This window comes from Lithobates pipiens, unplaced genomic scaffold (genome assembly GCF_037356315.1).
Source record: "Lithobates pipiens isolate NorthernLeopardFrog02 unplaced genomic scaffold, aLitPip1_a1.2 Scaffold_126, whole genome shotgun sequence".
Taxonomy (NCBI): domain Eukaryota; kingdom Metazoa; phylum Chordata; class Amphibia; order Anura; family Ranidae; genus Lithobates; species Lithobates pipiens.
The window spans coordinates 97,803-120,248 of NW_027507714.1; the positions used below are offsets into that span (position 1 = coordinate 97,803).

At 49.1% G+C, this 22,446-nt stretch overlaps 1 protein-coding gene across 1 annotated transcript; it reads left to right on the forward strand.

The window, feature by feature from the left end:
• Positions 1-296: 296 nt before the first annotated feature.
• Positions 297-20,651, forward strand: EPHA2 (EPH receptor A2). Its single transcript, XM_077474734.1, is given in 15 exon segments — positions 297-366; positions 8,595-8,783; positions 8,874-9,206; positions 9,331-9,455; positions 9,798-9,957; positions 10,090-10,189; positions 10,459-10,514; positions 11,563-11,688; positions 13,559-13,803; positions 13,805-13,894; positions 14,717-14,926; positions 16,029-16,178; positions 16,294-16,487; positions 16,899-17,054; positions 18,390-20,651. Coding segments are annotated over 15 exon segments (2,310 nt in total). The 3' UTR covers positions 18,496-20,651.
• Positions 20,652-22,446: the final 1,795 nt, after the last annotated feature.

Below are 22,446 nucleotides of genomic sequence, written 5' to 3' on the forward strand. Positions count from 1 at the left end.
CAGTGATTAATCACGTGATCGGTGACGGATCTCTGAGCCGTGCGTGGAACCCGCTGATTAATCGCGGGGCGATTGGAGTCTTGCAACGTTTTTATGAGGTGAGTCGCCTGTTTCCCAAAGTCTGAACAATAACCGGAATGTCTTGTGTCAGGTGTTGCGGAGGTAATTACAGCGTGTCTTCTGTAATTGTCCCCGTGTGATTCAGAGCGGACGGGTGTTCAGCGGGCGTGGGAACAGCGAGGAAAGACGCAGTGCAAGAATGCAGGCCGGGGCGGCCATAATGAATGCCTTTCAACATGGCGGCTGAGAAGCTAATAAAAGCTTCCGGCACCAGAGGGAGAGTGCCAAGGAGAGCGTTGGGAGGCGGTAAGCCAGCGGTGGCGGCCAATCATGGCTAACGTTGTGCTGAGCGTCCGGCGTGTGGGATGAGCTTAAATGTCCCCTTTTTTATTTATTTATTTTTATTTATTTTTTGCCGTTTTGCACACCGCGGCGGGCGTTTAACACCTGCGCATTTTAAGGTGCTTCACGCCGCGGCCTTCCAGTCTCTGAGCCGTTTCCCGAGGCCGCGGCAGGTGTCGGAGCTCCAGGAAGCGACACCCGGAGACGCGTTTTACGCTCTCAGACGTGTCGCGTTACACATCCATCCCAGGGTCCTGGCCCACCTCCAGGATAAAACCCGAGCGCACACCTCGCCCGTCTCTGCACAGACGCTCTGCTATTTTATTTAGGGGGGGGGTGGGGGGCGCAGTCCTGGCTGCAGATTGGATTTCAGGATGTGCTGTGTCAGTGCAAACCCCTTCCTCGCCGCCGCTCATGACCCATCATGGGGGCTCATTACTAAAATCACAAAGTCGTAAATATATATATATATATATATATATATATATATATATTTTTTTTTTTTGTGTGGACAATTTTTATTATTATTATTATTATTATTATTATTATTATTATTATTATTATATTATATCCATAAACTCCCTCCCCCCCCACCCCCATGTTGACAATTTCTAATATTTATATTAATACAGATAAAACCACAAACCCCCCCCCCCTCCCCCCCTTTTTTTTTTTTTTTTCTCATGTTGGCAATTTCTAATACATTAGAAATTGCCAACAGCATAAAAGGGGGGGGGGGGGAGTTTGTGGATTAATTAGTATAGAAATAAATGCCAACAACATAAGAAAATGGGGGGGGGGGGGGGGTTGTGGATTTTTCTAATAAGCCACAACTTCCTATTTTATTATTAATAATAATAATATAATATGTTCCCAATTTCTTTCCTATAAATAACAAAAAGGGGGGGGGAGGGAGGAGTTTGTGGATTTACCTGTAATAAATTCCACTGGCTCGATGTAATTGGCTGCCTTCTGCAGGCAGAAAGCAGCATTCCCAATTGGCCGCCCTTCGCCTCCTACAGACAAATAAAAAAAAAAAAACGCAAATTTTATTTTCTTTTAATTTTTTTTTATTTTTTTTTTATTCTTTGCCGCGTCCGCCGAAGCCACGAGGCTGCGCAAAACCCCCCCCTCAGATAGATGTCCGGCTCTTCCCAGCTCGTGGCCAGATCTACCAAGGGGAAGCGCCGCTTCCTCTGCGCGTCCCGGGGTCGCCATGACAGGGCAGAGGACAGGAAAGCGCCCGGCCTCCAAGCAGGAAGCTTTGAATTGTGTGGATATCCGATGGGGATGTGATGGAATTTGTACCGGATTCGGAGGCTCATGCTGGCCGGTTTAAAGGTGGTGGGGGGGGGGGGGGATTTTATTTATTTATTTTTTAAATCAATCGCTATAAAAACCGCTGGTCAACATGACCGGCGCTGAGAACCAAGGAATGTGCTGAGGATCGGCTAATCAAAGAGGCAAAAAAAAAAAGTTAATTGTGCGATTTTTATAAAATGACATCATTTGGGGGAGGAGCTGCACAGAAAATATATTTTTGGTAGAAATGATACAAACTTTTCATCTGTGGAAATTCTGCTTTTTTTTTTTTTTTTTTTTTTTTTTTTGTTACAAATAATCCGATTTTTAGGTGAGAGGATCCAACAATGAATAGTGATCGTAAACTCTCTTGTAGTCGGAGAACGCGGGGGTGGGGGGGGGAGGAGGGGACATGGAGTGCCCGCCACCCTCACAAGCTCGATTATTTTATTTATTTTTTTCCCGGCCCATCCCCCCGCTCCTCGCCATTTTTGGATTTGCAGTAGCTGATCCTCCGTGTTCGGAGTTCACAGATCCGTGACGGAGTAAACAAGGGAGGTGTGAATTCTGCGGAGAGGTGCGACCGCCGCCTGCCAGTCACCTGTTTCTGGCGTCTGCTGCCATCCTGCGCAAACTCCCAACCCCCCCATGTGTGGGGTGAGTTTTTGGGTTGTGTTTGTGTTTTTTTTATTTTTATTTTTTTATTTTTTTTGGTGCAGCGTGATTAGACCGCCGCCGTTATGTAGAGTAGATGGGACGCCATCGCTAGACGCGGGATGATGATCGCCTGATCCACCCGGATTCGGGACATTTCTTGTGTCTAAGCTTGTATTTACACTTTACGCGATTTTTTTTATGCTCCTTCATGAAACGCTAATTTGGTGTGCGTTTACGAAACGCACAAAAAAACGCCCATGATGCTTGCATTGCCGATCATTCATAAGGGGTAAAATGTGCCGCTAGGAAAACGCACCCAAAAAAGGTACCCGCCTAGGGCAGCCTATAGAGGTGAATGGGCTGCTCTATACATATGGCGCAAAAATGCGGCGCAATTTTTGTGTTCTTTTTAACAAAATGCGAAAAGTAAATGCAGCCTAAGGGAGGCCCCCGCTCTTTCTGCCGGTGTCTGGGGGGGGGGGGGGGGGGGGGGGGGAAGGGCGTAGTGGATTGATATTGCCCGTCCTCTCCACTGAACTTGGCTTGGCACATTATTGGCCTTGTAGGTTACCAGAACACGGTTGGGTTGGTTTTTGACTACTGGGGCCCCTGAAGCTTGGGGGGGGGGGGGGGGGGGTGAGCAGAGGTCTCTGGGGCCCCTGAAGCTTGGGAGAAAGGTAGAAACCTCTGGGGGGGGGGCCCCCTGAAGCTTTGGGGGGCCAGAGGGCCTCTGTGCCCCCTGAAGCTTGGGTGGGGTGGCAGAGGCCCCCTGAAGCTTGGGGGGGGGGGGGGGGGGGGCGCAGAGGTCCCTGGGGGCCCTGAAGCTTGGGAGGGGAGAGGGTCCCATCTAGCGTGTCTATTTTTGGGGTCTGGTCCTCCTGCTGAGCTCTCTTAGACGGACTTCCCTATGGAGAAGTGACACCGGACGCGGTGTACACGGACGGCGTGCGTTGGACAGTCGCCGTGTTTTGCGGTGCGCTCATAAAAGGGTTGTCCTAAAGCGACTTGTTTGGATTCCAATCAAGAGGCGGCTTGTTCTGGGAAGAGGAACAAAGCCAACATTAATGGTCTTCATTCCAGCTGTGCGGGGGAGGGGGGGGGGGGGGGGGGTTGTCCTCTTTTGGCTGTTCTGACCTTGATGACTACCCTGTGCCGGTGTTATGGCCAGGAGCAAGAAAGAGGACCTCCCCCTCCCCCGTCCACCCTCCTAGGCTCCACCTGCACCCCCTGGCTCCGGCCTTATCTGCCCTGCGTGCCACCACCCCCCCCCCCCCCCCCCAACAATCTCCTTATCTGTACAATTACACAAAGATTTCTGGGGGGGGGGGGGGGGGATTCGGCGTCCGCCAAGAATTATTCCGGTGTAAGATTGTTGTATATCTCTCAAAATTTTCGCTACAAAGTTGTGCACTCGGCGTTCATCTCAATTTGGGGCGGCCATAACACCATTGTTTGTACTCAGAATAACGAATGGGAGTCAGGGTCAGTTTGGGCGGGGGGGGGGGGGGGGGACTGGCACCTCTGGGTGGGGGAGGGGTTTGCCAGCTGTTTTGGCCCCATATTGCCCCGGGGCTCCTCCCAGAGATTTCCAGGCACTTGCTGTAAATTGCTGACAACCTGTCAGAAGTCGTTAAGCTAACAGATGGGCTCGTCCCAAGAGCTGACACTTCAGTGTGAGGTGTGTGTGTGGGTTTTTTTTTTTTGTTTTTTTTAATAAGCCACTTTTTCATGATCCGTCTTCTTATTTCTGTGCCAAGCTGTCCTCCACGGCCAGGTGGTTCCTTCATCCCCCTTCCAGACTGATGAAGGTTGGCGGTGTTGGTAAATTTGGTCGGTGTGGAGGAGGGGCGCTCTACGTTTACATTGGGTTGTCTGTGGTCTGCTGTGTGCAAATCTGTTCCGTCCTGGCTTCCAGATTGCAGAGATTTTCCAGCACGCTGGCTGCTTTTTATTATGTCGGTTGTAGTAGCAGCAACAATAATAATAATTATTTTTATTATTATTAATCATTTATTTTTTGTTAATCATATAATATGATGATTATTCTTAATATTTTTTATTTGGTTAATATTTTATGCTGATATTCTTGTTAAGATTGCTAAATGTAAAGCGAGAAGTTACATTGTATCAGGCGGTGTAGTGTATTGGGGGGATTCATAGGTCGGTCATCATCCACACCCCCCCCCCCCGACCCACATGTAAAGCGATGGTTGTCATTGGGCGGGGCGGCGCTGATGGTCGGTTGAGGTCTCTCCCGGTTCTGGTGAATACGTGTCGGTGATATTCCTCCAATTGTATCCAAAAAAGAATAAAAACGATTGTACCCGAGGGGTACGTGTGCGGGAATTTTCATGTGAGTTTCTTTATTTTTTTTATTTTTTTTTCTGTTAAACAAAGATTAAAACGTGAAGACATTTTCCCGTACTGTTCCTCTGCGGAGACGCGTTCCCGCTCCATCCAGCGCCAAGCGATATTTTTTTGTTTGGCCGATGCCTGCGGGCCGTGTGCCAGGACCGGTTGCCCCTCCGCCTGGTGGTTTGTTTTCTTGGCCTCACCATTCCCACCCTCCTCGGTGCTGAAGATGAGACCCTTCACCCTTTTTTGATGAATCTATAGGACAATGACGGCTGCCTGCGGCGGGCTGGTTCCCACGGATACGACCGCCATGGTATCAGAATGCTGTTTTGGAGGGCCGCCTCTCCCTCTCCAGTCATAAGTGGGCTCCCGCTGGTGGCAGATGCTCCTGGCCCCCCCTTCTCTCTCTCCTCCAGATTCCCCCCCCCCCCCCCCCTTCATTGTCCTTCCATCAATGCAAACAGCGACAATGACTCCCGCACAGCCCCGCAACAAGTCGGGTCAAGAGTTTCCATTGACCCTCATCAGTTGGTGCTGCTGGGGAAAAGCCGAGCTCTCCAGATTGGCGGGAGGTGGGTGGTGAGACGCCAGTATGGCCAACTTTCACCAAAATTACACTCCGAACCTGCTTGGTTTTTTTTTTTTTTTTTGGGGGGGGGGGGTTCCTGCATATTTAATAAAATGGGAAAATGAAACCGGTTCATTGCACAACTTATTGAAAAAATTTTTATTATTATTTTTATTTATTTTTTCCCAAGTTTATTTTTGGTTGGTTTGTTTTTTCTTTATTTCTTTTTTATTTTTAATTTTTTTATATCGTTGCATTTTGTTATTGTTTCGATTTTATATACTTTAGTTTTGTGTGGTTTATTTTTTGCATTTTATGTTTGTTGGTGTGTTTTGTTTAATTTTTATTTGTTTTTATTATTTGTTGTAATTTTTACAATATCTGCAGAAATGTGACTTTTATTTAGAATTTCTTCCACTGTAAGATTCTTAACCTCCTCACTTTTTTTTTTTTTTTGTCCATCTAAATTTAAATAATTGTAGTATTTTCCCATTGATTTATTACTTTTCTGAGGGGGGGGGGGATAAAAATAAAAAATTTAACTTTTTTTACATCTTCATTAAAGTTCATCAAAAACTTCTCAACCCCCTCCCCCCCCCTTTCCTGTTCCTCCTTTTCTATGTTTTTTTTTTTAGTGGCCCTTTGATATTTTTTAATCCTCCTTTTCCCTTCTGTCTGGAACATTTTAGCATCACCCTCTGGGGTCTCTATACACCCCCCTGCCGGGCCTTTGTTGTCCTTCCCTCCGGGGAGAAGAAATTGTTTGTTTACAGGACTAAAGACTTGAACCTTCCATCCCCGGAGTGAGTCCTCCTCCCCCCCCCCCCCCCTGCTGGTGGGGGGGGGTAACTCCTGTGTTCTGTATATAGGAATCCTCTATATACACCCCCCTGTGGTGTTGGATGGATGAGCTCTTCTGTACTGTAGATGTGACCGATCAAAATTATCAGCCACAGATGCGGTCTCCACATGTGCAGGGAAACTATTGCCCATTTAACCTCCTTCCTGTCCCGGGCTTTTCATTTATTATCTTTTTTTTTTTTTAATTTTCCTGGTTGGCTACATAGTGCCCCCCCGGCACGGTGTAGAAGCCGGTTCTTGCTCCCACCGGGTGGATTGAGGTGGCAGGTGATCGTTTGTCGGGTGGCGATTCTGTAGCAGCGGTCTGTGTGTGTGTGAATGAACATCGCCTGTGCAGCCAGAGGCTTGTCTATGAATTCCGCGTATAGTGGCGCACGTCTGCGCCGTAGAGCCCGCCCTCCCCACCAGGACGCAGATTTATTTTAATGTAGGGGCTCGATGCTTTAAAAACTAGATAGAATTTTTTTTTTCTTTTATTAATGCATCTAAAAAAATTATTAATAATAAATAAATATATATATATATATATATATATATATATATATATATATATATATATTATATATATATATATTATATATATATATATATATATATAAATTTTTTTATTGCGTCTAAAAATATAATATTAATAATAATAATTTTATATATTGTATTATTAAAAAAAAAAAAAAAAAAAAAAAAATTGTATAGTAATAATATGGGACCAAGAATGACATGCTCCCATTGACTTTAATGCAAAAATGCCAGCCACATAAAAAAATAAAAATAAAAAATTTATATATGTGGCTGGCGTTTTTTGCATTGAAGTCAATGGGAGCATGTCATTCTTGGTCCCTTATTATTATTATTATTATTATTATTATTAATAAATTTTTATATATATATATATATATATATATATATATATATATATATATATATATATATATATATATATATATATATATAAATAAATTTTAATGCCGATATTTATTTAAATTTTTTTTCAGTCGATAATTTTTGGTCAAACACCCCTACTACAACCCCATCATCTCAATCCGCCTGAGAGCGAGGGCCTGCCCCATAACGGTCTCTCCTCGATGAGAAGCTTCCATCTCTGCAGTAAAACGTCTTCACCCCCCTGCCCCCCCCCCCCCCCACCGACCGGCAATTGAGGGTAAAAGCCTTGTAAAGTGTCGGCGTTGTGTTACCGGTTTGGCCGGTATATTATACGCTGGTCGTAAAACTCCGACTGACTTATGAGAGCTTTAAAGCCCCAGAACCCTCCTTGTTGGCTCATTCATGGTTTTTACGGCTCCTGAAAGGGGCCCTCGGGGGCCCTCTGATGGCTCGCCGTCTTCACTGAGCGTGCGGGCTGGCAGAGCCGTGTGGGGTTTTTTTGTCTTGCGGTTGGCTTGGACCAGCCAAGACCTTGTAGAAGAGTCTCAGCAGGCAAACGTTCCTCTTTTTGTAGAAGACGCGGCACATGACAATCGTCCCTCATGCCCCCGAGTAGCGGACGGACCGGTTGAACCGGCTGGCAGGTTGGCGCCCCCGGTGGGCCTCTGCTAGGTGACGCAGCCGGCGCCCCGGACCAACCTGTTCCTTTTTTTTTTGGAGGCTTCTATAGATGTGCAGGAGCGGGTGAAAGGTTCCAGCTCCCGGCGCGGCCCCGGTGTCCACCCAACGGGTTAACCTCCACGTCACGTCTCTCCAGGAATTTTTTTTTTCCTCTTCCCCCAGAGCCTCCATTAAATGTTTTAATAAGCCGCCCAGCCACCCGTAAAAGCGGCAAATAAACCCGGGCCAGACAACACAGGCTCCTGTCATTTCCAGAACAAAAAAAATCAGCTATGTGTTCCATCTGCCCCTTCTCTGCTCCGATCCCCCTGGAGTGAGGAAAGGTACTTCCTCTGGGGGGCAGAGGTCAGGGGCAAAAGGTTATACCCAAAATATAGGTGTGCTTTTATAACTGCGTCCTTTTTGTATCACGGATAAAGACGTACAAGTTGTGTTCACAAATGTCTGACGCAGATCAGCCCCATAGTGTAAAGTCTGATCACTGGGGGGAGGGGAGACTGAGGAAATGCTTCCTCCTGCCTGCAGCAGACTGATGGAATCTCAGCCTAGGCAGCGTCGCTGACTGGGGTTCAATGATGAGAGGTGGAGGGTTCCTGAAGGCCGAGGCTCTGGCTGTATATGGTGACGTGTCCGGCATTTTTTATTCTTGGGACTCTTCCTCTTTAATACGGTTCCAGCCAAACAGGATGTGACCCGGGGTGCCCGGCCGCCCCGTTTTTTTCTGAAGCCATTTTTGTGGTTAGGTGATTTATAAACACGCCACGTTCAGGTTTCGCTCGGCGCGGTTTTTGTTTATTTTAGTCCGTTTTTTTTTCTCTTGCTCTCCGTTTACACATGTAAAGCGATCTTTGCAGAAGGGGAAGAACTCGTCTGGTGAGATTCCTTTAACCGTTTCCACGTCTCTTTTTGTCTCCTCCAGCCTGCAAACCCGGGTTCTTCAAAGCCGAAGCCTCGGACAGCCTGTGCCAACCCTGCCCGGCCCACACCGAGCTCTCCTCCGAAGGGGCTACCTCCTGCCCGTGCCAAGATGGCTACTTCCGCGCGACCATCGACCCCATCTCCTCGCCCTGCACCAGTAAGTATTAAAAGAACCTTCCCGGGAGTTTGGATGGGACTGTTTGTAGAGGTTGGACCTGTCTGACTGTCTGATTTTTGCCTTTTGTAGGTTCTCCATCAGCGCCCCGTGAGCTGACCGCCGCCGGCTCGGGTTCCAAAGTCATGCTGCACTGGTTACCCCCCAGTAACACGGGGGGCCGCGATGATGTCCTCTACGTCGTCACCTGTGAACAATGTCTGCCCGACCAGATGGAGTGTCAGCCTTGTGACGCCAGCATCCACTTCTCGGAAAACCCGCGCCACCTCAAAGCCACCGCCTTGACCATCAGCGGCCTGGAGCCTCATCTCAACTACACGTTTACGGTAGAGGCGCGGAATGGGGTGTCGCGCACCAAAACGGCGGGGACCCACACAACGCTGCGCGTCAGCCTCAATCAGACTGGTAAGAGGAACTGGCCACGTGCGCAGTGGTAGCCGCGTTCGGTCTTCCCGGACGTAGCTACGTCCGTAATATGATGGGAACCAGGAACCGGCTAACATCTGATCTCCTCCGTATTTTCTTTTAGAGCCCCCAAAGGTGACTTCCATCAACTTGGAGAGTCGAAGCAAGACGTCCCTGAGCCTGTCCTGGTTGGTGACCCCTCGCCAACAGAGCCGCGTCTTGAAGTATGAAGTGGCCTACAACAAAAAGGTGACCTTAGACCCATGTACCTTAGTTAGGCAAATTTCCAGACCTGTCCATTGGGCCGAATTCTCATACTGACCTTCTTCCTCTTCCTCTTCCTCCTCTTCCTCTTCCTCCTCTTCTTCCTCTTCCTCTTCTTCCTCTTCCTCCTCTTCCTCTTCTTCCTCTTCTTCTTCTTCCTCCTCTTCTTCTTCCTCCTCTTCTTCTTCCTCCTCTTTTTCTTCCTCCTCTTCTTCTTCCTCTTCTTTCTTCTTTCTTCTTTCTTCTTTTTCTTCTTTCTTCTTTCTTCTTTCTTCTTTTTCTTCTTCTTCCTCCTCTTCCTCCCTTTTTTGATTTGCTCTTTTTCAGAATGACGAGAACAGCTACTCCGTTCACCGATGTGACGGCAACTCCGTGATCATTGAGAAGCTTGCGCCGGGCACAACCTACGTGGTGCGGGTTCAGGCCCAGACGGTGGAAGGTGCCGGCACCTACAGCATGGAGTACGAGTTTGACACCCTCCCGGAAGGTAAGGGTCGGTGGAAAGGATTGGAATAGTATGAACGCCCGTATGGTGGGTCTATGTCGGAGCTCGCCGCTTTGCCAATATTCACCATTTTGGATTTTAATACTAATTTTATATACCCCCTTCTATCCATAGAACCAAAAGGAGCCAACCAAGCTGCCATCATCGGAGGAGCTGCAGCCGGTGTGTTCATCGTTCTTCTACTGATCGGTTTCGTCGTCTTTGTACACAGGACGTAAGTACCCCCGCCACGCTTCTCTCTGCACCTCTCTCTTCTTCAGTGTCCTAAGATGGGCCACAGTCATTGTCTGAAGACTTGTATAAATGTATGCAGATTTGAATCCTCTTTCTTTCTTTTTTTTTTTTTTTTTTTCTGTAACATCTCTTCCACCCAGCACCCCCCCCCCCCCCCCCCCTTCTTATCGTCAGCCCTCTGTATCTGTTAACTTTTATTCGGTGATCGGGGTCTGTGTTTTGGCACTAATTTGTTCTCTCATTCTGCAGGCGAAGAAACGGGCGTTCTCGACAATCTGGAGATGATGTGTACTTCTCTAAATCTGGTGAGTTCACCCAACCCCCCCCCCGCTTCTTCCCTCGGACACACTTAGAAAGGAGTGAGCAGAAACTTTTGCTGGGCTCATCTAGTTCGGGATCTCTTCCCCCCCCCCCCACCCCAGCAGCTTTTTACTCTTGAGGAACCCTCAAAATAATTTTCAGGTTTTTGGTAACTTTCTAAAACCAGTTCATTGGTGGTCAGTGGGAAGATGGCTCCTGGCACTATGTGGTCATAATGCCCACCCCTTACATACAGCTAGAACCGTGACTGGTGGTCATGCAGCTGGCTTTGCCATGTTTGGCCCCAGAACTATGGCAGCACCAGCCAACGGGAGGCAGGTCAGCCACAGCTCAAGGAGCCAATTGCATCCTCTAGAGCCGGGGTCTCCAAATTTTATAAACTAAGGGCAATTCACTGTCCCTCAAGCTTTAGGGGGGGCAGACTGTGGCCAGTGGGAATAGAAAATGCCTTGGCAACAGTGGAAGAAGTAAACCGTTCCCAATCTTTGGTTCCAGTGGGAGGACTGGTGCCAGCGGGAGGACTGGTACCCCATCTTTGCTTGCCTTGATCTTCCCCAAAATACCAAACAATAGAGCACCATTCCTCCCACTGGCATCAAAGGGCCACATCTGGCCTACTGGCCAGTTTGGAGACCACTGCTCTAGAGGAACCCTGATTGAGAATGGCTGCCCCAGAGTGTTACACGTAGGGGAATTTGGACTATGCTGCTAAAATATCATAGTCCATCTGGGTCCCTGGTGATGATGGGAGTAAAGAGACCCTGTTATTGGGTAAAACAATACTTCTACAACATTGGGGCTATCTGGCTTAATTATCCTTTTATCAGTGCTAAGAAGGTTAAATTGTATCCCAACAAGAGCTGAGACCCTTCTCCTAGAAATCCCGCTTGTCTGATACCCTCCCAAGGTCTCTGGTGTACGAAGTCTCCATTTACATGTCAAGAGGGCCCATCGAGGCAATCTATACTCTCAGCTCATCTATCACTGAAAGTATCCTGCCATGTCTGACCTCCCCTCTCCTCTGGTTCCTAGCAGAAGTGAAGCCCCTGAAGACATACGTGGACCCTCACACATATGAAGACCCCAACAAGGCCGTACTGAAGTTTACCACTGAGATTCCCCCCAATGCTGTTGCTCAGCAAAAGGTCATCGGAGCAGGTGAGAGTCCAGGTCCATCGTCGATGGCCTCAAGATCTAGATTGGACGTTTTCACAAATTGGTGTATGCCTAGAACTTTAAAGGGACATTTTAGGAGAAACTTGGTCATAATGCAGAGATCATGTGGATAGTTGAGGAACCTTTTTTATATCAGTTCTTTCCCATCAAGCTGTGTGTAATGTGCACCAACAATGCATTCCAGGGTGCGTAGAAAAGATTTTTGGTTGCAGCTTTTGTGAGGCTTTTCCGCTATCAGTAGAACACATTCCTGGCCTACGTATCATTGCCTGCCCTCTGAGTTTGGACCGAAGTCTCAGTCTATTGTGTTTGTGTTTTTTGGTTCCTTCCGGTCGTGCAGAATTACCAGTCATAGTTGAGCACAGACCGGTTTTTAGTTAAATACTACTGTACTTTGACTCACTGAAGGGCATCAGATTACCGGTCTGTACAAATATAGCCACTGCCGCCTTACAGCTTGTTTATACGGCCATTGAGGATCACATTGAATTCACATACCGAACCAAATAGGAGATTGCCATACGGGGCCACTCATGTCTGTGACTTGCATATCGCTCTGGATGTGGCAGGGGAGGGTCAGAATCCCATGATGGCTTTTAATTTTTCTCTTGGTCCCTGTAGGGTGGGTATCACCAGGAGATGAGGGATGATCTTCCACAAGGTTGCAGACCTTTGGGTAGACTTTATTTAGTTGATTTTGAGACGGTGTACAAAGCCAGCTCAAAGACATGGGTTGACCAGTTTGGGCCCCGCGCCCTAAAGACTTGGGTTGACCAGTTTGGGCCCCGCGCCCTAAAGACTTGGGTTGACCAGTTTGGGCCCTGCGCCCTAAAGACTTGGGTTGACCAGTTTGGGCCCCGCGCCCTAAAGACTTGGGTTGACCAGTTTGGGCCCCGCGCCCTAAAGACTTGGGTTGACCAGTTTGGGCCCCGCGCCCTAAAGACTTGGGTTGACCAGTTTGGGCCCCGCGCCCTAAAGACTTGGGTTGACCAGTTTGGGCCCCGCGCCCTAAAGACTTGGGTTGACCAGTTTGGGCCCCGCGCCCTAAAGACTTGGGTTGACCAGTTTGGGCCCCGCGCCCTAAAGACTTGGGTTGACCAGTTTGGGCCCCGCGCCCTAAAGACTTGGGTTGACCAGTTTGGGCCCCGCGCCCTAAAGACTTGGGTTGACCAGTTTGGGCCCCGCGCCCTAAAGACTTGGGTTGACCAGTTTGGGCCCCGCGCCCTAAAGACTTGGGTTGACCAGTTTGGGCCCCGCGCCCTAAAGACTTGGGTTGACCAGTTTGGGCCCCGCGCCCTAAAGACTTGGGTTGACCAGTTTGGGCCCCGCGCCCTAAAGACTTGGGTTGACCAGTTTGGGCCCCGCGCCCTAAAGACTTGGGTTGACCAGTTTGGTGTGGAGGAACTCTAGTGACCTACACAGAGCCCTGACCTCAACCCTATTGATCATCTTGAATTTGAATGCTGGTAGTGATCTAGGTCTTCTCATCCAACATCATTACCTGACCTCAACAATGGGTACAAATTCCCACAGACACCCTCCAAAAAAAGTCTAAGAAAAGTGTAGGCTGTTTATAGCCACAAGGGGGAGGGTGGACAACTCTAGATCAATGGCTATGGGAGGAGGGGAGCAGTTCCAATTAATGGCCATGGTTTTGAAAGGAAATTTTCAACAAGCTCATATAGCTGATGGCCAGTAAAGTTCCGGCTATATAGTGTATTCTCCTTAATGACCTAGGAGACCATTTTTAGAGCCTCGTTCAATTTAAATTAACAGGGGTCAAGGGTCACAAAAGAAGGTTCCTGAGAAAGCCAGGTCCTTTGCTGACGTGCTTGTGCTTTTGCTCTCCCAGGGGAGTTCGGAGAAGTCTATAAGGGAATCCTGAAGCTGCCGGGGAAGAAGGAGATTCCGGTGGCCATTAAAACACTGAAGGCCGGCTACACAGAAAAGCAGCGAATCGATTTCCTGAGCGAGGCCAGCATCATGGGCCAGTTTTGTCACCACAACATCATCCGCCTGGAAGGCGTGGTCTCCAGATGTAAGCATGGGCCCTTCTTATATTTGCCATTTGCCGTTTTTTTATATTATGCGTGCAACCCCTGATGTCAGCTTTTGTGTCCCTGCAGATAAGCCGATGATGATCATCACGGAACACATGGAAAATGGAGCTCTGGACAAATTCCTGAAGGTGAGAATGATGGGCTTTGGGTTTTGTTCGTTCTAGATCGGGAGTCTCCAAACTTTCTAAACAAAGGACCAGTTCATTGTCCTAACTCTAGGTGGGCCAATGGGAGAAGGGGATGTCCTGGCATCAATGGGAGTAAACCATGCTCCATGACTGGTATTAGGGGGGGAGTAATGGTGTCCCATCGTTGATATCAATAGTGCCCCGCCATTGGTGTAATTGGGTGGAACTATGTCGGCAATGATGGAGGGAATAATGCCCTGCCATTGGTGTTAGTGGGTGGAATAGTGCCCCGCCATTGGTGTTAGTGGGTGGAACTATGTCGGCAATGGTGGAGGGAATAATGCCCCGCCATTGGTGTTGGTGGGTGGAATAATGCCCCGCCATTGGTGTTAGTGGGTGGAACTATGTCGGCAATGGGGGAGGGAATAATGCCCCGCCATTGGTGTTGGTGGGTGGAATAGTGCCCCGCCATTGGTGTTAGTGGGTGGAACCATGTCGGCAATGGTGGAGGGAATAATGCCCCACCATTGGTGTTGGTGGGTGGAATAGTGCCCCGCCATTGGTGTTAGTGGGTGGAACTGTGTCAGCAAAGGTGGAGGGAATAATGCCCCACCATTGGTGTTGGTGGGTGGCATAGTGCCCCTTTGGTGTCAGTGGCAGGAACCATGTCAGCAATGGCGGAGGGAATAATGCCCCAAGGACCAGATAACGGCAAGCAAAGGGCCTCGGGTTGGAGACCACTGTTCTAGATTCACATCCCAATGCAAAGAAACCTTCTCGCTAAATATATATGACCCATTCCTTCTTGTTCCCTTTCTGCAGGACAACGACGGAGAGTTCAGCCCCATCCAGCTGGTGGGCATGCTGCGCGGTATCGCCGCCGGCATGAAGTATTTGTCTGAGATGAACTACGTCCACCGCGACCTTGCCGCTCGGAACATTCTGGTGAACAGCCAGCTGGTCTGCAAAGTCTCAGACTTCGGCCTGTCTCGGGTTTTGGAGGACGACCCCGAAGCCACGTACACAACCAGCGTAAGTAGGCGCAGGACATGTGCCGGTGATTTGGGGGGGGGGGGGGGGGCGGAAATTCTGAGAATGTTTTAGATTGAAAAGCTTGCGGATTCTTGACGTGCCTCTTGAAAGAAGAGAAAAATAGGAAGTCTTGTGCGCCGTTTTTTATAAAGGGTTAAAAAACAAATATGTGGTTTGGTGACTATTGCAGAACAGCGATCACGCCGTGACCGCTCAGGAATTTTGAATAAAGTATGAAAGTGACAGCTTTTAGAAAAAATGCGATCGCTCGGGCTCTGCAAAGAAAATGTACCGAGCAGATTGCTGGATTATATCCGGAGATGTGTGCTTCACTCATCCGTGTCCTTGGTGTTGCTGATTTGTGTAGGGCAGTGGTCTCCAAACTGTGGCCCTCTGGCTTTATCTGGCCCTTGAAACCCACAATTGGCGCCAAGGATGGGGCTTGATTCCCTCCCCTGCTGGCGCCAAGGATGGGGCTTGATTCCCTCCCCTGCTGGCGCCAAGGATGGGGCTTGATTCCCTCCCCCAATGGGGCTTGATTCCATCCCCGTGCTGGCGCCATGGAATGGGGCACGATTTCCATCCCCGTGCTGGCGCCATGGAATGGGGCACGATTTCCATCCCCGTGCTGGCGCCATGGAATGGGGCACGATTTCCATCCCCGTGCTGGCGCCATGGAATGGGGCACGTTTTCCATCCCCGTGCTGGCGCCATGGAATGGGGCACAATTTCCATCCCCGTGCTGGCACTAAGGATGGGACATGGTTTTACTCCTACTGGGCACAGTCCAGCCCCCCTAAAGTTTTAACAAAAGTAAACTGGCCCTTTGTTTAGAAAGTTTGGAGCCCCCTGGTGTAGGTAACGAAAAATAGAGGTGTCCACTAGAATTCTACAAATGTCTGATACATTGTATCCTCCATCTCTCTGTATATTATTATTTCAGGTACTTTGTATATCGCTGTCAATTTACACAGCACTTTACATGTACATTCACATCAGTCCCCGTCCTCAATAAAATGTTGCTATTGATTGCGACTTTGTAGGTGATCTTTACAATATTGTGATGTATTAAAAATGTATTTATTTTTTTTCTTCCATCCAGGGAGGGAAGATTCCGATCCGATGGACCGCCCCTGAGGCCATCTCCTACCGGAAGTTTACCTCCGCCAGTGACGTGTGGAGTTACGGCATAGTCATGTGGGAGGTGATGTCATACGGTGAACGCCCTTACTGGGAGATGTCCAATCAGGAGGTGCGTAATGAGTCCTTTCCAGCAGAAAGCTCAGTCTTGTCATCTTAGCGGTTGATGGCTTTTGTGTTTTCTGTGTCGGCTGACGCCTCGTTTTGCCTTTTTCATTATTTTTCAGGTCATGAAGGCCATTAACGAAGGTTTCCGCCTACCGGCCCCCATGGAATGCCCCTCCGCCATCTACCAGCTGATGATGCAATGCTGGCAACAGGAGCGAAACCGGCGGCCGAAGTTCCCGGACATCGTCAGTATCCTGGACAAGCTGATCCGAGCCCCCGAATCTCTGAAGACTATGGCTGACTTTGACCCAAGGTGGGTGCGTGCCAAAAACACTACAAAATTGTGAACCCTGATGGGATGGCCACATTGAGGTAGAACTCTAGAGCCTCTGTTTAGTTAGAAGGTCCTGTGTTGTACTTTTATAGCTGTCTTGGCCTACCCCTCTCCCTCCTCTATGCTATTGGTCAGCTATGTGATGGGCAACCCCATTGACCATGTGAGGTTCTGGGGGAGGTGATGAAGTTGGTGCCCATTTAGAGGTCCACATTTTAAAGGGGCCCCTGTACAGAATTGTATGATCTTCAGCTAGAGCCCATCCCTCTTTAAATGCATTTCTTATAAACTTATTTTCGGGAGTCACAAATGAAGCCAAGTTAACGCCACCAATCATTCCTTAGATTGACAAAGGGCCATCTGACCCGTGACTCCGCCCTCTCTCCGCAGAATCTCCATCCGGTTGCCCAGCACCAGCGGATCGGACGGTATGCCCTTCCGGAGTATTGCCGAGTGGTTGGAGTCCATCAAGATGCAGCAATATACGGAGTGTTTTATGGCTTCGGCCTTCAACACCATGGACCAGGTCATCCTGATGAGCCAAGAGTAAGTGTCCTCTTCTTATGATATCCTATAGAGTGCGAGGTGACTGTGCTGGACCAGCTCCTCCACCCCTCCCCTTCCTACATTGCCTCTTATGTAGCTGCCAGGGAAGGAGTGAAGGGGAAATGTTATAGAACCCTGGGGCTGCTGATATCACATCCAAGATGGCGGCACCTATTGGTAGTCTTGGAGTGTTTCGTATATAAATACAATGGGGAGGGGGGGGCAGTTTACATGTGAAGAATAAGACTGCAAGGTATATAATCCTATGGGGAGGTTGCTGTGGAAATGGCACGCTCGCTTTATTTGAGCTTGCTGGGCCGTTATTCCAGGCCGGCCACCCTAACTGCGCTGTAGAACCATGAGCCTCTGGGCTGGATTTAGGGGGGTGCTGGGCCTCTTTCCCCAGATTTTAGTTGGGGAAGAGGCTACTAGGGACACCTAATGTAATGGGGGGACTCTACTGGGGACACCTGATGTAATGGGGGGACTCTACTGGGGACACCTGATGTAATGGGGGGACTCTACTGGGGACACCTGATGTAATGGGGGGACTCTACTGGGGACACCTGATGTAATGGGGGGACTCTACTGGGGACACCTGATGTAATGGGGGGACTCTACTGGGGACACCTGATGTAATGGGGGGACTCTACTGGGGACACCTGATGTAATGGGGGGACTCTACTGGGGACACCTGATGTAATGGGGGGACTCTACTGGGGACACCTGATGTAATGGGGGGACTCTACTGGGGACACCTGATGTAATGGGGGGGACTCTACTGGGGACACCTGATGTAATGGGGGGGGGACTCTACTGGGGACACCTGATGTAATGGGGGGACTCTACTGGGGGCACCTGATGTAAGGGGGCACAAGTTCTGTTTAATAGTGTTTCCCAGGTCGTGTTTGCATTATGTCCCCCTGACTTTTTACTGTACCCCCAGATCAGATAGGCTAGATCTGGCCTTGCTCAGTGTAATCCTATGGGTGAGACACCAGAATGTATAACCGGCTTATAATGTCACGGCCAGGTAACCCATAATCCTTCTCTGCCTGAGGTCCAAGGTGTCTCCTTCTCCGGCTTATACACGGCGGTACGGAGCCGGTTCTGCCACCTTGTAAAAGTTTTATTGGGTAATCTGGGGAAATGATACATTGTAAACCTGATGAATAATCGCTATTACGAGTCAATGATACAGAATAGCTCATGGCCGATGGAAGTTTTTTTGCTCTGACTCTTCCAGCGTTTAACATTCTCAGACTAGTAAATTGCGGTATTACGATCATACGGGGTGTTGGATGACTTTTAATGGAACTTTCTCTCCTCCCACAGGGACGTCAAACAGCTTGGCATCCGCCTCCCGGGTCACCAAAAGAGGGTCGCCTTCAGCATCATGGGACTCAAAGAACAGGCCAACCAAATGGGGATCCCCATCTGACGGGCAGCCGATGCCGTCCCGACGCCGAAATGCAGCCTTTGCGTTAAACTGCGACCAATGCCGGAGCTTGGAGATCGGACGCTCGTTCCCTGCTCACCGGACTCGTCCTCCGCTCCAGACCACGGGGGAGATCCTCGTCCCACGGGGGAGATCCTCGTCCCACGGAGGAGAGCTTCCTCCGATTTTGGCCGCACAGACGTGTGATCTCTGCTCTCCCGCTGCAAGGACTTGGTGTGGTGGTTCTGCTCCTCAGTGATATGCAATAATACTACAACCCCCCACCACACACACACACGGGTACTGTGGATTATCGGACGATCGTGGAGCCGCCACAGAGCGGGAGAGACGCCCGTACGAAACGGACAAAGGGCGCCTCTAAACCCGCGGACGGCCCCCGCGTGCTGCGGCATGCAGTGTACTTTGCTGGACTCCAGAGCACTTTTTAATGTTCTTTTATATATTTTGTTTTAAAAATAGCGATGGCCCGCTACCGGGGCGATACCCGCAGACGTCCCAACCCCCTCCCCCCTCCCCCTCCCGGTGACCTCCTCCTGGCTCAGAGCCGCCACAGACGCAAACCATCTGGCCAGTTAAAAAAAAAAAAAACACACATCAGGGCATTCCTAGGAAATTACAAGGTTGGCATCGGGACGCGTCTTTAATTTTTTTTTTTTTTTTTTTTCCGTGGTTTTAAAGAGAAAAAAAAAATGAGAGCCTTTTCGCATGTGGCAAATTTTTTATCCTTTTTGGAATGTGGAATGGTACCCGCTGAGAGCCACAGTTCAAAAAAAAAAAAAAAGTGAAATTCACTGCCAGCCTGCTGTGTCTGATGTCCCATCGGGCTCCATGTTTTACCTTTTTTTTACATATAAAACTGCAGAGTGAAGACGGGTCAGTCCACCCAAAACTGATACTGAGATGCTGAAGTGTCGCCACCTAATGGTTTCTTACTGGTATTGGTGACATCTTCTGGATCTTTATAACCCTTGTGCCAATTATGAGGGGTTCCCACCATCCCTGTGCCAAGTTCCCGGGTCTGTACACCTGCTGTGCCCATTATGAGGGGTTCCCACCATCCCTGTGCTAAATTCCCAGATCTGTACACCCGCTGTGCCCATTATGAGGGGTTCCCACCATCCCTGTGCTGAGTTCCCGGGTCTGTACGCCCGCTGTGCCCATTATGAGGGGTTCCCACCATCCCTGTGCTGAGTTCCCGGGTCTGTACGCCCGCTGTGCCCATTATGAGGGGTTCCCACCATCCCTGTGCTGGGTTCCCGGGTCTGTACACCCGCTGTGCCCATTATGAGGGGTTCCCACCATCCCTGTGCCAAGTTCCCGGGTCTGTACACCCGCTGTGCCCATTATGAGGGGTTCCCACCATCCCTGTGCCAAGTTCCCGGGTCTGTACGCCCGCTGTGCCCATTATGAGGGGTTCCCACCATCCCTACTTGGAGTGACTCTATAGCGAGTTGGGGGAGGAGGGGGTCATAGGTCATCTGCACAACAAATATCAGTTTTGGGGGGACTCTTTAGTTCCAGATCATTAAATTCCAGTTTCTTCTGCAAATCTTTAGTGAAATAAATCTGAGAAGGTGATTTATTATCGGAGGGGAGACGCCTTGCTGTGTAGTGAATGGGGGGGGTGGAGCTATGCTCACTATGGATAGCCAATCTTGTGTGAGTAAAATCCTTCTTCTTTCCGTTTCCTCGCACCTGATTGGTTGTTCGTAGTAAATGGGGTGATGCAGTGTCTGGTAACATTCACTTCGCTCGGTGAGCGGCCGGCAATGCTTTAGTGAATGAGCCCCCCGGAGTGTCATCCTGGCCAGCCAAGGTTTACCGTATGTTGCTGTGAAATAGATGTGGGGTCCCCCATATACACACAGACCTCCCGGAGATTGTACAATCAGATGTGCCCCCCCCCCCCCCCCCCAACGTATCCCAAGTGCCTTCCGACCCCCATTACCCCCCAAGCCAGTTTATTATTATTTTGTAACTTATTCCTCTTGTCCTCTTTTTGTACTCAGAAGGCGTTTCTTGCGCTCAGTGTTAATTCTGTACATTATGTATTAATTATTTATTTTTTTGATATTTATTGATCGCTTGTTTGAATGCCGGTTATACTATTTTCTCAGAAATAAAATAAAAAAAACGCACATTTTAGTTTTTCAAGAGAAAACAGCTTTGTTCTTCATCTTCTGTGATCTCACTGTGAGCATTAGAGTGTAAGCTCCTCTGTACAGAGACTGATGTGACTGTGGGGGAGGGGACATTAGAGTGTAAGCTCCTCTGTACAGAGACTGATGTGACTGTGGGGGGGGGGGGAGGGGACATTAGAGTGTAAGCTCCTCTGTACAGAGACTGATGTGACTGTGGGGGGGAGGGGACATTAGAGTGTAAGCTCCTCTGTACAGAGACTGATGTGACTGTGGGGGAGGGGACATTAGAGTGTAAGCTCCTCTGTACAGAGACTGATGTGACTGTGGGGGGGGGGGGAGGGGACAACTGAGTGTAAGCTCCTCTGTACAGAGACTGATGTGACTGTGGGGGGGGAGGGGACAACTGAGTGTAAGCTCCTCTGTACAGAGACTGATGTGACTGTGGGGGAGGGGACATTAGAGTGTAAGCTCCTCTGTACAGAGACTGATAAAGGGGGGGAGGGGACATTAGAGTGTAAGCTCCTCTGGTACAGAGACTGAAGCAACTGCCTCAGTGATCTCTGTACAGCGCTGCGGTATATGTCAGAGGTATATAAATCTATAATGGTGGGGGAGGGGACATTAGAGAGGTGTGCTGCTAATGCTGTAAGTAAAGAATGCTTTCAGAAATTGAAGTGTTAATTTTTATTTTGAATTTTTATCAATTAACAAAATGCAAACTGAAGAGAAATCCAAAGAATATTTTGAGGTACCCCCCCCCTCCCCCCCCCCCCCTTTGCCTTCCTCTAGGTAGATTTGCACCCAGTGTGTGAAGGAATTCGGCAGGTAGGTTGTTTTAGGTACATCTTGGAGAACTAAGCACAGATCTTATGAAGATTTTGGCTGCTTCCAATCCTTCTGTCTCTTCATGTCGTCTTAGACTCCATGATGGTGAGATCAGGGCTCTCTGGGGGGCCAAACCATCACTTCCAGGACTCCTTGTTGTTCTTTACACTGAAGATGGTTCTTAATGATCTTTGGCTGCATGTTTGGGGGTTGTTGTCCTTCTTCAGCAAAATAAATTTGGGGCCAATCGCACTCCTCACTGATGGTACGGCATGATGAAGTATCTGCCTGGATTTCATAGCGCGGAGGACACCGTTGATCCTGACCAAATCTCTAACACCATTTGCAGAAATGCAGCCCCAAACTTGCAAGGAATCTTCACCATGCTTCACAGTTGGCTGCAGACATACATTATTGACCCGCTCTCCAGCCCCCCCCCCCCCCCAAGAAACTGCCCCCTGTGACAGCCAAATATTTCACATTGTGACTCCTCAATGCAGAGGACCTGCTGCCATTTTTTCTGAGCCCCCCCGTGCCTAGGTTTTCCTGCATAGTTCAGTGACTTGGCCTTAATTGTTTTTTTTTTTTTTTTTTTTTTCTCTACATCAGACTTTCTGGTTGCAATCCTACCATGAAAACTACTTCTGGCCAGACTTCTTCAGAGCGCAGATGGGGTATCCAGGTCCCTTTCCTCCAGACAGTAGATATGGGGGAGGGGGGGGGGGTACCAGGTCCCGCTGGTTTCCACCATACGTCTCTGGACAGTAGATGGGGCTACCAGGGATCCACTGGTTAACCCCAGACTACCCTGGACAGTAGATTGGGGGTGAGGGTTAACCGGGTCCCACTGGTTTCTGTCATACTTCTCCGGACAGTAGATTGGGGTACCCGGGTCCCCCTGATTTCCACCAGACTTCTCCTGAAAGTAGATTTGGGGGAGGGGGGGGCCTGGGGCTCCACCATACTT